Raw genomic sequence first — 16,679 nt, forward strand, 5'->3', positions numbered from 1 at the left:
TATTAACAATACGGAGTAGTAGTACTAAACATTTTTTTTTTTTTGGTTGGATGGGATAGTAGTACTAAACATTGAAAGCAGCTTGTCGTCTTGCAAGATGTCATACTTAAGCTAACTAATATTAATAACAACCTTTCCAACTATTGCTAATAATGCTAACCCTTATTTTATATATATATATATATATATATATATATATCATAATAATAAGAGCTAGAATCATCATTATTATTTTTTCTTTATTTATTGTTTTATATTGCGAACTCATGTTCTTAATTTGTACTAGAAAAATGGACAAAATCATTAAATTAAATCACAAAACTTTTAATCTAAACATAATTATTTTTCTTTAAACAGCAAACTACAACTTTCAAACATATATTATTTTTAATAGAAATTGCTCATAGTAAGAATTAAAGGCACTGGTTTTTTAGGGAAGATTTAAAAAAAAAAAAAAAAAACTGGTAGACTAAATAATTTCTTGCAAAATGGGTAAACAATAAAAATCACCAGCCTCACCATGGTGTGGCTATTGATTAAGCAATTAATTAAGAGTTTATATAGAGAATAAATTTCACAATTTTTTCCACAACATATTAAGAGATGACAATTATAGTTAATACAACATCATTTATACAGATTTTGATAATATACATAGAATCACCTTTAACATCATTTTTTATTGTACATCAACCACAACTTAATAATCTAAAAGTTGTAAAATCTGTTGTATGTCTAAATTTATGGGCAATAAACCACATCCCCAGTTTTCTACCTTCCCAGAGGTAGGGATTGGGTGTTTCAATTAGAATTCAGCGTTTATGCAGGCACGATGTATCAACAACATTTTTTTAAGAACTTTTTTGTGAAATATATTATAAATTTTTAAAATGAGGTAGACTCCTAGGAGGCTAAACTAAATGTTTTCTGGGCTAGTTGGGGACATATTATGTAGGAGTAGTAAATAAACAATAATTTACTGGGAACCACATTTGACTAACGAAGATGGCAAAACTTAGTCAATTATTCAGAAAGACAAATTAGCCATTAATAAACTATTCATCTTACCTCGTTTTCCAGGAGTTTTTTATTTATTTATTAAAAATCACTAAACTTAAAAATTAACATATCTTAAATTTAATTTTTAAACCTCTAAATTGTGGCCCAGCGTAGCAATCGCTAACAACTCCCTCACCACTTTTTTTGGAAATATGTGGTCGTTTGGTTATCGAGATGTCTTGAAAGTGAGGAATGGGATACCTCACTGTCTCTGACGCTGATGAGCCATGATTTCCACTTTTAATTGTGTTTTTTTCTTTTTAAATGGGTTGTGCCAAAGATTTTAGTTGGACAATTATTACATTTTCTGGACTATGGAGTGGGTTGGCATGCATTATGGTCTATGTGTGAAATTATACCAAGGCAAAAATGTTTCTATTAGCAGGATCTGATCTGTAGTACTCTGTACTGAATAGCTCATTTGGATTTAGTATTATCATTTGGTCTTAAATAAGATGCCACTTTATTTTTTGAAAAAAGGGTATTAATTAAGAGAAACAGCTATAGCCCAAGCTTGTTAGAAAGTTTCTTGTATGGCATAATTCTTTGAGTAATACAATAGAGGGGCACAACAATTTTCATAACAGTTGAGTTTATGAGTTTTTATATGAGTTCATCATTAATATCATTTTTTTGAACCTATCAATAACAGTTATAGTTGTGCCTTTAATTAAACTTATTATTACTCTTTCATTTAGGGATGGAATGTACAATTTTGTTTTCTAACGTTAGATTGAAGTAAAATAACTAAGAATGCCTTAGGCCGCTCTGCCATTGGATCAATTTTTGTTTTTTGTTCTGCTGAACTATCAGACAAGGAAATTACTTACATCATACATGGCTTCCCAGCAATCAGTTTGTCACATTTTATACCGTTACATACATTTCATAATCATAAGCTGTATATAGATAAAGTTGTGTTTAGAAACTGAGATTGTGTTCAATTTCCATCTCCTTTACATGATAAGTGGTTATACTTTTTTTTTGCTAAACTGATAAGTGGTTATACTCTACTTGCTTCAATTGGTTGCCTTTTGTTAAAGACATGAATAGATTACATAATATTCTTATAGTTCAAGATAATTCCAAACTAATCTCTTATTTTTAAATCATTTTATTTCACACCCCTTCAATGAGTCTCTATTGATTAAAAATAATATAAATTCATTTAAGCTGTGACTAAAATCTGTATAAATAGGGAAGATAAAACCCTCTCATGTGAAACCATAAATTAAAACCTGCGGTACACTATATGAGAGTTATGAAAAAAATAAAATATTAAGTCATTTAGGTATTATTCATCTAGCTATGTCCTACATGTTATGGTTGCATCAAATGATTGCCTTCTTATTTTTTATTGAGTTTTTTTTTTTCTTCATTTTTCTCCTTATTTAATGTGATAGACATGTATGGTATAAATATATTAAAATAATTAACATATTCTCTCTAAATTAAACTCTATTACAAAATTTTCAAAAATTTTAAAAATACTACCCTGATTAAAATTATACTACCAAGAGTTTTTAAAATTTTTAATTAATTTTCATTCTTTAATTTATATTATTTTGATAATTTAACTTTCTTTTGTTTTGATTATAGAAGTTGGGTCATGCGCATCATCCTCGCATTATTTGGCTCAATTTAAGTATTAAAAGCTGCTCAACAAAAATTCGACATGTTACATTGTTACTTATTATAGGCACATTAAAAATAAACCAACAATGCATTGTTGGTCCATAATATATATATATATATATATATATATATTTTTTACCTCTTTTAATCCCTAACGAAACCTTGTAACCCAAATATTTAAAAAATAATATCAATAAAATACTATTTTGATTGAGACTCAATTATAAAAAATTTAAATATATTTAAAAAGAAGTTTCATTATTTTATTTTAAACTATTTTACAATTTATTATAATACTTAATTGTTTTTTTTTTTAAAATGACTTGCGTGACATATATACATTTGTCTTGTAATTTAAAAATGCTTTTTATTTTTTTTTTCTATCTATTTTATTATTCATTTTATATTATTGAAATATTTTTTTAAATAAAAATAATTATAATTCTTGATTAAGCGCTCATGTCATGGCACAAATCTTACTATATATATATATTTATTTCTTTGAGTTGAAATATAATTTACATAGTTAAGTTTAGCATCGATATGAAAAATTAATTATTAAGTATTCTTAGAATATAGTGATGTGATATTCTCTTTTTTAATGTTTATGATGTAGCCAAGAAAGGACACATTATTAGTTAATTAAGTTGAATAATTCATCTAGGACGGAAATAGATGTAGCCAAGAAAAATAAAAAAAAGTTTGGCTGGATGCCTAGATCAATATGTAGGGAAAATTTCTCCGCAATAAGGGCATCCAAGTACTTGATGGTCGTCTCTTATAATCTTGCGGATCGACTAGTAGGTTAATCCTTTGATTAAGCCAAATTGAAGCTGATTCATATTATTATATATAGCTAATGCATGCGATGCAGGTGACAACTAAACGGTAATATAAGATCATCAAAGAACAAGTTTTTACTAATGTCGGTAAGAGATTTCATTTAACCAAGGCAAAAACTAGAACATGCACTTGTAAACTTCAAATTTGACACCCATTTGGACCATACTTTGATACGCTGATTTGTACTATAGCATAGCAAATAAAAAAATTAAAAAATTAAAAAAAAAAAAAAACGAAAAAGATTTGATGATTTGTATTTAATGCACGTTGTTTTTAATTACACAATGACAAGAATGCTGACAAAATACAATTATAACAAATGGAACTGTTTGAACAAAACCCTCTATAAAATCAATTACTTTCAGCATAAACTTTGAGAGAGTGATAGAGAGGCAAAAGTCTAAAAATGGGCAGAAGTCCTTGCTGTGAGAAGAATGGACTAAATAGAGGAGCATGGACTGCTCTTGAAGACCAACTACTAATAGATTACATCAAAATCCATGGTGAAGGGAGGTGGGGAAAGATTCCCAAAGAAACAGGCAAGTTTAGCAGCTAGCTTCAGTTTTGTGTAGAACTTTCACAATTCTAGCAAAATATGGCAAAATTAAAATTTAGTGTTTAATAGCTGAATGTTTTTTATGTTGTTTTCGTGTAGGTCTTAAGAGATGTGGAAAAAGTTGTAGACTTCGATGGTTGAATTATCTTAAACCTGATATCAAAAGAGGGAACATTACACAGGATGAAGAAGATCTTATCTTGAGGCTTCACAAACTCTTAGGCAACAGGTAATAATGTAAACTATTTGTTTTAGATTGAGAAATTTTGAAGATAAATTTATACGCGTATCATTGATTTACTGTATTACTTTACAGATGGTCTTTAATAGCTGGAAGGCTTCCTGGCCGAACAGACAATGAGATAAAAAACTATTGGAACTCAACCTTGAGAAAGAAGGTACAAGCTAATCACTCAGAACTGCCCAAGATTGAGAAGAAATCTATAAAAGGAAAGTCCAATGATGCCACACCATCACTGAAGATTGAACCTTGCTTGACCACGACCAAGCCAACAAGATGCACCAAGGATGAAGAAATAGACCGTAACACATTGGTAGAAGAACCATCCATTAAGGGAGTTATGGAGAAGAGTAAGGAAGCAAATTCAGATTCTAGAGATGGGCTTTTGCCAATCACTTGCGAAAATGATATGTCATGGAACTTCATAGCGGATCTTAATCCGGGTCAATTTAGCCTAACTGAATTTCTCCACGCTGACTTTACCAAGCTCTCTGAACTCAACTCCATGATAGTTGAAGATTGTAACAATGGTTGCATAAATGGGTCATCACCTTCATCCTCAGAGGAAGCTCCTATGTTCACTGACGAAATGCTGAAGAATTGGGCTGGTGATAGTTTTTAATCTGATTTGGGAATAGATCTTGTATTCTTTCTTCAAGTTTTAAAGGTTTGGCTTCCTGTTAAATGTATCATAAATTCCAAGAGTGCCCACTTCAACCCAACTCTCATGCACTGCAATCTTAATCATGTTGGTTCCTTGTATGCTCATTATTTTTATTTTTTTTATTTTTTTTATTTTTCTTACTTCTCTTTTTTTGTATTTAATGGGAAAAAAAGTAAGAGGAAAAGGAAAAAATCTATATATGAGAGATGAAAATGCTGGAAATAATGTCTTACTAATGGCCAATTAATTTTTCTATGACAAGGATATGTAACATATACCAAAGATCCAAAGCTTAATAGATCGCACGAGTGTTCATTTTCAAAATTCTGTGAGGACAAGAGCCTGAGCGTTCATTTTTTTGACCACACAAAAATATGGGCATCTTTTCTCATCATAAATATATATTAGCTTAGATTATCTAAAAAATATATCTGAGCTTAGATGCCATAAAAATTTTATATGCTCCGTACGTACACAACAAATTATTTATATGTTCACATGAGCCAACTTAGATGACATCTTTTGTTGAAAATGCTTAGAATATGCTATTGCTTAATTCCAGCTTTGAACAACAATGTAGGAATAAATTATAGCTTTTCTTTATTAGGATCCAGACCGAAGAAGAAAGGTTGGTACAACAAACATTCATCTCATTGATATCTATTAAATTTGGTTGAGAATTGAAGGATTCTCCTTGATATGTCATATGATTTGGACATGACAAAATTTGACTTGACCGAAATTCAAAGAAAAAAATACTCAACCCAAACTGAAAAATTTTGACTCGGAGTAAATTCTGTACACGCACTCAAGGTTTTCAGACCCGGACCGTTCATTGAACCGTAAAAGGAAGAGGTTCAAGGTTTTTGAGGTCGAACCGAGGTCGAACCGGGGTCGAACCATGATGACGTCATAATTAATTTAATAATTAATTAAAGCCTAAATATAGATATTAAATTTATAAAACTAGTAAAATTGACTGATATATCTATATGTGTGAGGGAAATTTAATGATTTTCAAGCATATATTTAATAATTAAATAAGAAAGTTAATAAAATAAAATAATAACCATGAAAACATTAAAATTTATGATTAATTTTTGAAGGATTTTAATTATAATTTTGTTATTCCTTGTAAGAGATGGATAATTTAATTAAGTAAAATAAAATTATGTTAAGTTTTTTTTTTTTTTTTTTTTTTTCTTTTTTTAAATTGCTAAGGGGTTGGACCGCACGGTTCTTGCCACCAGTTCGTACGGTCCAACCCTGGTTTCAGGGGTTCACGGAATTGCCACATATGCCCGGTTCTTTATGCTTAAAAAACCGATTTTCATCCCGGTTACCGGTTTTCACGGTCCGACCTCTCGGTCCAGTCCGGTTCTGAGAACTATGCATACACTTAAGAAGCTCAAAGATCCACTGGGGCTAAGGCTATGGAAGAAGGCATTAGATTCGCATGTGATGTAGAATAAATAGTATAGGCCTTCCAGGAGTAGCAAGAGTGTCGAAAATTATAGCACAAGATCATTGGGGGCAATGTCGATAGACCTCATTGGGGTGACAACAAGGATGGACCCAAGTGGAGGCCTAGGGGGCCCAACCCCCTCCCCCCCCCCCCCGGTCCTTTTTTTTTTATATTTTTATATTATAATATATTTCATTTTTTGTAGTTTAGGCCACTTCTCCTCAATAAGCCTAACTAGCTTCACTCAAATAATAACTATCCAACCCAAAAACTTAATATAAATAATAAAAACATTCACAATGGTGATTATACTTTAGAAAAAAAAAAAAAAAACTATTTTACCACCAAAGAACCAAAAAATCATGTGTTATTGGAGAAGCTAAAATTAAATTTTTTGCAACTATAGTAATACTAGTTGACTATAGCAAATTGTTAAAAATAAAATACAATATTTTATTAAAATTATATCTCTTCCTTCAATTAAAAAACTCAAATTCTCTTTCTTTCCTTTATTATTTTAATGAGTTGTTTAATTATTTTAAATGAAGTGATAAAAAAAAATAAAACATTTGATATTTGATGTATTGTTAAAGTGAGGTGGTAAAATAGATAAAGTAACTTTTTAAGGTGCTAAAAGTTAAAATTTTTAGTACCACCACTGTGAATGCCCTAACTTTAACACACAAAAAAAAAAAAAAAAAAAAAAAAAAAAACCTAGTATTAAAAAAACATTATTTTGTTTTAGTTTTTATCTTTGTTGGTAAATGATTGCATCCTAATGTATTTAGAAACAACGATTTTAAGTATTTACAAATTTTTAATACTATATGGATGCCTATTTGGAGTTTTTTTTTTTTTTTTTTTTTTTTTTTTTTTTAATACTCCGGTCCCTGCTAGCTTAAAATCCTGATTCGTCCCTAGGTGATAATGTCAAAATTGCGTGAAATTTGGAGGGCTGAAGGGAAACTATCTTTTGATCAAGACTTGAATTCCTCTGTTAATTAAGGCCTCGGAAACAGTGATTTTGACATTTTAGTAATATTTTTTTCCTTAATAACTTTTAATTTCGAAGTCAGAATAAAGTCCCGTCTATTTTTGGATGTCTCTTAAAGACAGTAGTTTCAATTTTTGCAATTATCTAAATTTTGCTATTTTTGGTAAAATTTAATATTTTGCCACCTAATTACATGATTAGTACGAATTAGAGTTTTCTGAACATTTTCCTAGCCGCCCTAGGTTTTCTTTTACTATATATTTAAACACATTGTAGCCTCCATGGCAATGGAGTTTTCAGATTAATAAAATTTCAGACTTTACCTATTGTTTCTCTTTGTTGGATTCCAGAATCCTATCACTTTTTAGATTTAGGGAACATGTTTAGTTTCTTTTTAGTTCAAAAAGCAACGTGTTTATTTTCTTGTAACTTTCGCAACATTAGCTTGGGATGTGGGGATTAGGAATGTGGGGATTAGAGATGCAGTCTTTGAGGGTGATTAACTGGTTGTTGTTAACTCCTTGATGGGTAATTCAACTTCACGGATGAGCATTTGCAATAAAATCTCAAGCTCTTTGCTACAACTCCAAAAAAATTTTGCCGTATTCAGTTGGCTCATGCCCCTCTCAATGACAACAAAGAAGCACATGTTTTAGCTCAACATGTGTTAGAATTTTGGTTAAATGATTAAATTCATCATTTCCTAATAGCTTAAACTTTTAGGATAATCGGTAATTTAATATAATATCAGAGCATAAGATCTTGAGTTTGATCTTTGTTTGAGGGGGAGTGTTAAAATTATGATAAAATGATTAAATTCACAATTTCCTAACAGTTTAAACTTTTTGGACAATTGTTTATTTTAAACATGCCAAAAGCATTTTAGACTTTATCACCTAATCATTTAATTTGTTAGTCATGAAAAGATTAAAATACTTTTTTTCTCTTTTTGGTAACTTATACACGTACTTGATAATAATACTTTTTTTCACACCAAGTAATTTGTTGCAAAATTTATAAAAAATTTACTGCGAAAAAAATGCAAGTTGACCCGTAACTCAATTGATCTGACCTGTTTTAAACTTATTTAAAATAACTTATATTTAACCTAAACCTGAATAACCCGATTGTTTGCCATCTATTACAATTTCAGGATGTTCTCCTGATTTTTTTTTTCTTCCATTCAGTTACGGTTAAAACTAAAGAGGAAGTAGTCGACCGTTGCAAAATGGTGACGTTTTAGGAAGATGATGCTAAAATGAAAGAAAACTACTGCGTTTTTTTACAACAGTTGTCAAGTATTAGTGGAAAGTTTGGAGATTGGAGACGACTTCGCTTTGGTTTTCAAGTGAATTAAAAAAAAGAGCTAAAACGTTGTCGTTACATTATTAATCCTCTCACAAGACACGCACATGATCTTCTTGTGGATTAATCCATAACTTGCCAGTATTTAAAGAGGTTTGTTAGATTTCAACAATTACCTATGGAAGTTTAGGTATGAAAGTTGAAAGAAGTAGCAGACTGGAAGAAAATCATAGTGGCATTTAGGTATGGTTGGCTAAGTTGGAGTCTAGTCAGGTGGATTAATAATTTAATGGAGGTGGAAACTTCTTGACGTTTAATTGTTTGCAGTCTTGTGGTGGTTGTGGGGGCAAGGGTTGGGGTTGGAGTTTAAGTCTTCAGAAGAGAGATTCAAACATATATACACTTAGATTAGATTATGCTAGATTATAAATTTTCTATTATATATATATATATATATATATAAAATAAAATTGTTTGCAGTTTTGATAATAACTACTACATTTGGGGTTTAATATTGCTTGGACCGCCTTAATGAGTGATCCCAAAATAGTGGTTCTAGGACTGTAACGATTTTAATTCTAATATGACAAACTGCAAGTAATTGCATATAATTTTCACAAACATTATTTTTTCTTCAACACTCATAGTATGTTGCTAGCTAAACTCGTTTCAACCTAGGCCTATTGGACTACAAGAATGTGAAATTTATGAGTCACACAAGAAGTAAAATTAGTTAGCATTTGCCAAATATTTAAAAAAGGAAAGAGTTGATCCAAAAAAAAAAAAAAAAAAAGGAAAGAGTTAACATATGTCCCAATGATATTTGTTAGTGAACCATCTTTGTAAAGGTTGTTAATGAGAAAAGAAAAAAAAAAACAATATAAGAATACCAGTTAACTAAACCCTTTAAAATATTATAATGCTCTGCCTAAGTTAGGAACGAACTCAATTCCATGATCCTCTTATGCTAGATTTCCATGGGCCATGGAATCACCATCCTCAAATAGTTGCTAGTAATAGGAATTAGGAAGTCGTAACTTCAATATTGATTTTGCTACTAGTATATATTTCGAGATTATTACTATTTCAACCCATTTTTCAAAAGAACATCCACCCTACAAGCTACAGGAATAGTATGTAGACTTTTTATAAAAGAAATAAAATCTGCCTTATTTTCACACCAAAAATTAAAAATAAAAATCCCAAAACCTCCACTAATCAATGCATGCAAAACTGTGTTTGTACAGGGCTTGGGCCTGGAAATTATGTTTGAAATTCTAGTTTTGGTCCAAGCGTGAGATAATACACCTAATCAGCTCAACGTGTAATAAATAATGCTCAGTAGTGTTAATTTCCCATTTGTTACGAGGTTTGTTTATCCGACTTTGAATAAACAATTGTATTCCGGGCACTCGAAGAACACCACAGCCCATAAAAGAATAGAAAAATGCACTTTTCATTGGACCACACTTTTGGGCCTGCACTTGCACTGGATGAGTGTCTTACCCCTGCGGCACATCTAGTGCTTGTATTTTTTTTTGTTTTTGTTTTTGTTTTTTAAACTGTTTTATTTAACCGTGTGCATTAAATTATATATTACTAGTATTATTCCTATGCAACGCATGGTTTGATAAAGATTTATATGTAAGCTCAAAATTTTTAAAATAATTAATAAATAAATATTATTAATAAATTATTTTAATAAAAATAATTACTTTAAGTTCTAATTGTTTAGAGTTTAGACTTTATCAATATTTATCTATTTTTATATTTTAAAATTTTCTTTGTGATTTGTGTTAATTTCTTAATATGAGATATGATATGAGTTTTGAACATTCTTATTTGGGTTATGTTTAATCTATGTCTTATCTAGCACAAACAATAATAAACAAAATAGTTCCTCAATATTGATTTTTTTTCCCTAGTGATAGTCTAATTGAAAAGAATAAACACACTCACAAATTAAATACAATAACCAAAACTGAAAATTAAAACATACACAAAAGAGTTCAAAATTTGAGAATATAAATAAATAAAAACTTACATAAGAGAACCAATAATTTAAATGGTGTCTATTATTTACTTCTTTATAGTAAGCTTCCTTTGGCATAATATCCTACACGCAAATTCAGAAGTAAAGAACAATAAATAGGATGAATTTATTAGATTAAAAGTTAAAACATAAGCATAAGTTGCATTTTGAAAAAAACAAATACAACAACATGGAGTGTATTGTGTGAGATTTAATTATAGGGATGACTTTTTATTTATTTTTTATTTTTTATGAAATAGGGATGACTTATTGGTTAAGAGGAATTGTATCAAAAAACCATGGATAAATATACATAAGTTCTGGAAATTTTTGATAATAGACTTTTAGATGGAGTAGAATTTAAATTTCTAAAACTTAGATGATAAAGTTTTATCTAAATTAAATTATTGTTAAATCGTATCCCTTAGTCAAGAGCTTTGTAGCTTAATATCCTAAAAAAAATTAATTTAAAAAGATGCAACTTAAGGGGAGAAAAAACAAAAACAAAAACGTGGGTTGTGAAATGTGTGAGATTTAAGTTTAATTTTTTTTTTTTTTTTTTTTTTTTTTTTATAATAGACTTGTAGTTTGAATAGAACTTAAATTTATTTTAAATTATTGTTATATCATACAACTTGAGGGGGAAAAAAAAACATGAGTTGTATGGGATTTAAGTTTAGAAAATTTTGATAATAGACTTTTAGTTTGAATATAATTTAAATTTGTTTTAAATTATTGTTAAATTTTATCCCTTAGTCAAAACATGAGTTTTTTTTTTTTTTTTTTTAATTTATACAGAAATAAAACGTGGGTTGTTGTGTGGAATTTAAGTTTAGAATTTTTTTTATAATAGACTTTTAGTTTGAATAGGATTTAAATTTGTTGAAATTTAAATGATAAAGTTTTACCTAAATTAAACAGTTGTTAAATATTATTCTTTAATTGAGGAAATATATTGTAAGAACTCAATTTGTAACGATCCCAAATTGGTATTGGGTTCGAACGTTAAAGACCCAAACAATAAATTTGTAGAGAGTGGGCTAAAAGGCTAGGCCTTGGTGAACGGACAGTCGTTAGTCATGGTGTTCATGATGATCGCACAGAGGTGAATTGAGCTTATCTATGAAGACTTTCTCCTCGGCACAGCCTAGGTGGTTCCGGTCCTTGGGCCTCGTCCGAGAAGTTTAATGTTCTTATTATTCCTTTTCCGCTAGGTTACAATGGTCCTAGAGATGATACATAATGCTCTTCACCCTCTTTTTTCTGTGAATGAATTCTTACATTATATAGCCATTCTCAGTTGATCCTGACCTTCCATCTGTTGCTCAGGCAAGTAACTACTCGAGTGCTTGTCCCATCAGCCGCCTTCCCCACTTTCTGTTAGTTGCAGACCTTCCATCTGTTGCTTAGGCAGATAACTACTCGAGTGCTTGTCCCATCAGCCACCTTCCCCCACCTTCTGTTAGTTGCAGTAACCGAAACCACACTGTTCAGAGGTCCTTTCTCCATTAATGCGGCCAGGACGTTTGTTGGCGCATTCAATGCGAAGGTGACAACTTTTCCTTAAACCGCTCCTACACTGTACCCCCCATGCGCGTCCTACTGTACTCGCCATTTCTTCTGGGAGCGCTTTAGGGGCTACCTTTGATGGCGTGCCGTTCTTTCCTTCAAGTTTTGGGATGCCGAGGACAGGATCGTCATTGGCTACATTTCTAGGCCATTTGGACTTTCGTTGCATGTCCTCGGCAACGTCTCTCCTTGGCGCGGGCCTTGGGCCCTAATGTAAAGTGGGCCGGGATCACAAATTCTCTAGCCCCACATATATCATAACAAAAAATATATAATTAATTTACTAATTAATAAGAATAGACACTTAGGGCAACCACTGCTTCTAAGCCTAATTTTTATTATAAGTTCTGAAATTTTTGATAATAGACTTTTAGTTGGAGTAGAATTTAAATTTCTGAAACTTAAACGATAAAACTTTGTCTAAATTAAATTATTGTTAAATCTTATAGCTTAATATCCTAATAAAATATTAATGGGTAAACTACATTTTTGGTCCCTAACCTATACACCATAATTCAATTTGATCCCTAACTTTTCAATTGTGTCAATTTGGTCCTTAACCTTTCAGTACCACGTCAATTTAGTCTCTACCATTATCTTTTTAATGAAAATTGATGATGTGTATAATAGTCAAAATAAAAAAATTAACTTCCGCTGATGTGAGAATAAACTAAAATTTTATTTTGGCCATTTATCATGTCAACAATTTTCATCTAAGATATAACGGCAGGGACTAAATTGACGTAATATTAAAAGGTTAGGGACCAAATTGACACATTTAAAAGGTTAGAGACCAAATTAAAATATGATATAAAGGATAAGGACCAAATATGTAGTTTACCCAATATTAATTTAATAAGATGCAACTAAGGAAAAAAAAAAAAAAACATGGGTTATGTCATGTGTGGGATTCAAGTTTAGAATTTTTTTATTTTATTTTAATAATAGACTTTTATTTTGAATAGAATTTAAATTTGTTTTAAATTATTGTTAAATCATGCAACTTGAGTAAAACAAAAAAACAAAAACATGGGTCGTGTAGGATTTAAGTTTAGAAAATTTTGAGAATAGACTTTTAGTTTGAATAGAATTTAAATTTGTTTCAAATTATTGTTAAATCTTATCCCTTAGTCAAAACATGAGTTTTTTTTTTATAGAAAAAAAAAATGTGGGTGGTTGCGTGGAATTTAACTTTAGAAAACTTTTTTTATAAAGTTTGAATAGGATTTAAATGATAAAGTTTTATCTAAATTAAGCAGTTGTTAAATATTATCCCTTAATTAAGGAAATATATCATAACAAAAAATATATAATTAATTTACTAATTAATGAGAGTAGCTACTTGGCGCAACCACGGCTTCTAAACTTAATTTTTCTTATATAGTATATATATATGATATGATCGATTTGGTGACATTACAGAAATCTTTTTTAATTCACAATTTATTTTTTCTTCTTTTCGTTGATTTTCCTAGACAACTCTTAGAGTAAAATATACAAGTACATTCTTTTTATTTTTCCTTAGCTGCTTGTTTAGCAGTTATTATGATAAGGGACTCGCTTGATCTATTCTATTACTATATGCTTATGTTGCAAGCTCAATTTCAATTATTATTTGTTTCCATCCCTTTTATTGACCTTTTTTTCCCCTCGTTCGTTTACCTTATCTTTTAATTTTTTCTAAAATTGTTTTAGAACTTTTCTTAGAATTACGATCTGATTTGTTTTTCCTCGATTACAAAGTTCATGATCTTAGTAGTAATTGCCCCACGCTCCAAAATACATTGCCATTTGGGCTTTTTTTTTTTTTTTTTTTGAGAATATGTCACTTGGGCATTTTGGTAAACTCATTTTGTAAATTTAACTATAAAATTATTGTGGCTAATCTATTTATATTAGGCGTTATTTTAAACTTTTAATGTTGGTAAGTATTTACTCAAAAAAAAAAAAATGTTAGTTAGTATGATCACTTGCCCAAAAAAAAAAAAAAAAACTAAATTAAGATTAACCAAAGCTATGACTTAAAATGAAAATCTTTATTATTTTTGAAAACTTAAACTTTAAAAAATAAAATTACATATATAAGTTCCCCAAACATATCATAAGGGTTAAGAGTTAAGAGTTAAGACTTATGCGGGTTTGTGACTAGTAAACAGGGCCGGCCCTTCCACTAGACCAATTAGCCCATTGCTTAAGGGCCCCAAGTGGAAGGGGGGTCCTAAAATTTTGAAAAAGAAGGGGTAGTAGAAAAAAATAAAAAATAAACAATTTAGTTTTAGATGAAACTACAAAAAAATTGATACATTCTTATGACCAAAGAACACAAAATCTGAAACATCTTTGTAAACATTGATACCTCAAAAATAATATCATCCTTAACCTCTAGACAAATCAAAAATCAACTGGATAAAATGGAAATCCGGTCTAAAAAATTACTCACAAAACAATCTCAAATCAAAACAAATAAAAAATCTCAAATCTCTAAAATTTACTCATACATTTTCTCTCTCTTAGCTAGATGATGATAGTTTGCAAAAATACTGTTTTAAACTTGAATCTTTTCTCAAACATTATATTTATTATGATATTGATGGTTAGATTTATTTTCAGAGTTAAAAGTTTTAAAAGAAACTTTTACAAATAAAAAAATATACTCCAATTGACACACTAAATTATATAAAAAATGTTAGATTCATTTCCAAATACATGCATTACTTATAAAATTTTACTAATAATATCTGTTACAGTTGCTTCTGCAGAAAGAAGTTTTTCAAAATTAAAATTAATAAAATCATATCTAAGATCGATAATATCTCAAGAAAGAGTAAATGAATTAGCTATACCATCGATTGAAAATGAGATATTAGAAGAACTTGAATACAAAAATTTAATTAGTCAATTTGCATTTCAAAAGGAAAAAAAAAAAAGATTTTATATGAAATATATTATAATATAAAAATATTAAATAAATATTAATTTAATTAATACATAAATATAAAAAAGACTCTATTTTAGTTCTTACCTAAAGTCCCAAAATGTCTAAGGCCAGCCCTACGAACAAACATGAACCTTCTACCAAACAACAAATATCTATCTTTACTATTAGAAGGTAATCCATCTTTACTTCAGAAAGCTGCTCAATAATTAAGGAGCATCACACTTCAATCCAAAAGTTGCAGCGGGGAAGGATGACATTCACAAGCTCTTCGTTCATCTTCTCAGTAAGAGATGGCATATTTCTTATTCCTTCTGGCATGACACTCAATTTGTTGGACTCAATGAGAATGTTGTCACGAATTTTTGCAAATTGTTAAAGATATATTAGCCCATTAGCATAGGTCCAAACCTAATTCTACTTTGTGTGCAAGCCAAATCTCCTACTTGTACTAGAAGTCTATTAGTCTAGGGTTTAGTCTACTATATATACACATGTTATAATTCATTGTAACACAGGATTTGTATTACACTATAATATATTATTGATGTAACCCTTTAGGATTTCCTCCATGGATGTAGGCCGTTAGGCTGAACCACGCAACCCTCGTGTGTTATTGTGTTTTATACTTTATGCTTTCGCTTCCGCATCCATACTAGCATATTCAACATGGTGTATCAATGCTAATATTTAACATGGTATCAGAGCCACCTTCCTGTAGCCATGGTTTTCTGTCCTTACGGTATATTTAAGAGCAATCTTTGTCTTCCTCAGTATTTTTCTTCGCTGCTTTCATCTTCTTTGGCTTCCTACTACTGCCGTCAAAACTCTCCGGTATAGTCAAGTCACTGTTAGAAGTCGCATCAACACTGTAAGAATATTGCCTTCCTCAAACTACCGTCACAGAGTCAAACTTCATTCAAGGGATCTTCTCAACCTTATCAAATCTCAAGATTTCATCAAGTTTCCATCTTAAGTTTGAGAGGGGGTGTTAAAGATATATTAGCCCATTAGCATAGGTCCAAGTCTAATTCTACTTTGTGTGCAAGCCAAATCTCCTACTTGTACTAGAAGTCTATTAGTCTAGGGTTTAGTCTACTATATATACACATGTTATAATTCATTGTAACACAGGATTTGTATTACACTATAATATATTATTGATGTAGCCCTTTAGGGTTTCCTCCGTGAATGTAGGCCGTTAGGCTGAACCACGTAACCCTTGTGTGTTATTGTGTTTTATACTTTATGCTTTCGCTTCCGCATCCATACTAGCATATTCAACATGATGTATCAATGCTAATATTTAACACAAATATTTTGATGTTGTCTTGGATTTTACTATGCTCCATATTTTTGGAGATCTGCATGAAGCCCTTCA

At 30.1% G+C, this 16,679-nt stretch overlaps 1 protein-coding gene across 1 annotated transcript; it reads left to right on the forward strand.

Annotated features, from left to right (window-relative positions):
• The first annotated feature begins 3,908 nt into the window (after nucleotides 1–3,908).
• Nucleotides 3,909–5,163, forward strand: LOC115977857 (transcription factor MYB8-like). The gene is made up of 3 exons (XM_031099882.1): nucleotides 3,909–4,076; nucleotides 4,193–4,322; nucleotides 4,410–5,163. The coding sequence occupies exons 1-3, from the start codon at nucleotides 3,944–3,946 to the stop codon at nucleotides 4,954–4,956; spliced, it is 810 nt and encodes a 269-aa protein (XP_030955742.1). The 5' UTR covers nucleotides 3,909–3,943; the 3' UTR covers nucleotides 4,957–5,163.
• Nucleotides 5,164–16,679: the final 11,516 nt, after the last annotated feature.

This window comes from Quercus lobata, chromosome 2, assembly GCF_001633185.2.
Source record: "Quercus lobata isolate SW786 chromosome 2, ValleyOak3.0 Primary Assembly, whole genome shotgun sequence".
NCBI classification, from domain to species: Eukaryota; Viridiplantae; Streptophyta; class Magnoliopsida; order Fagales; family Fagaceae; genus Quercus; species Quercus lobata.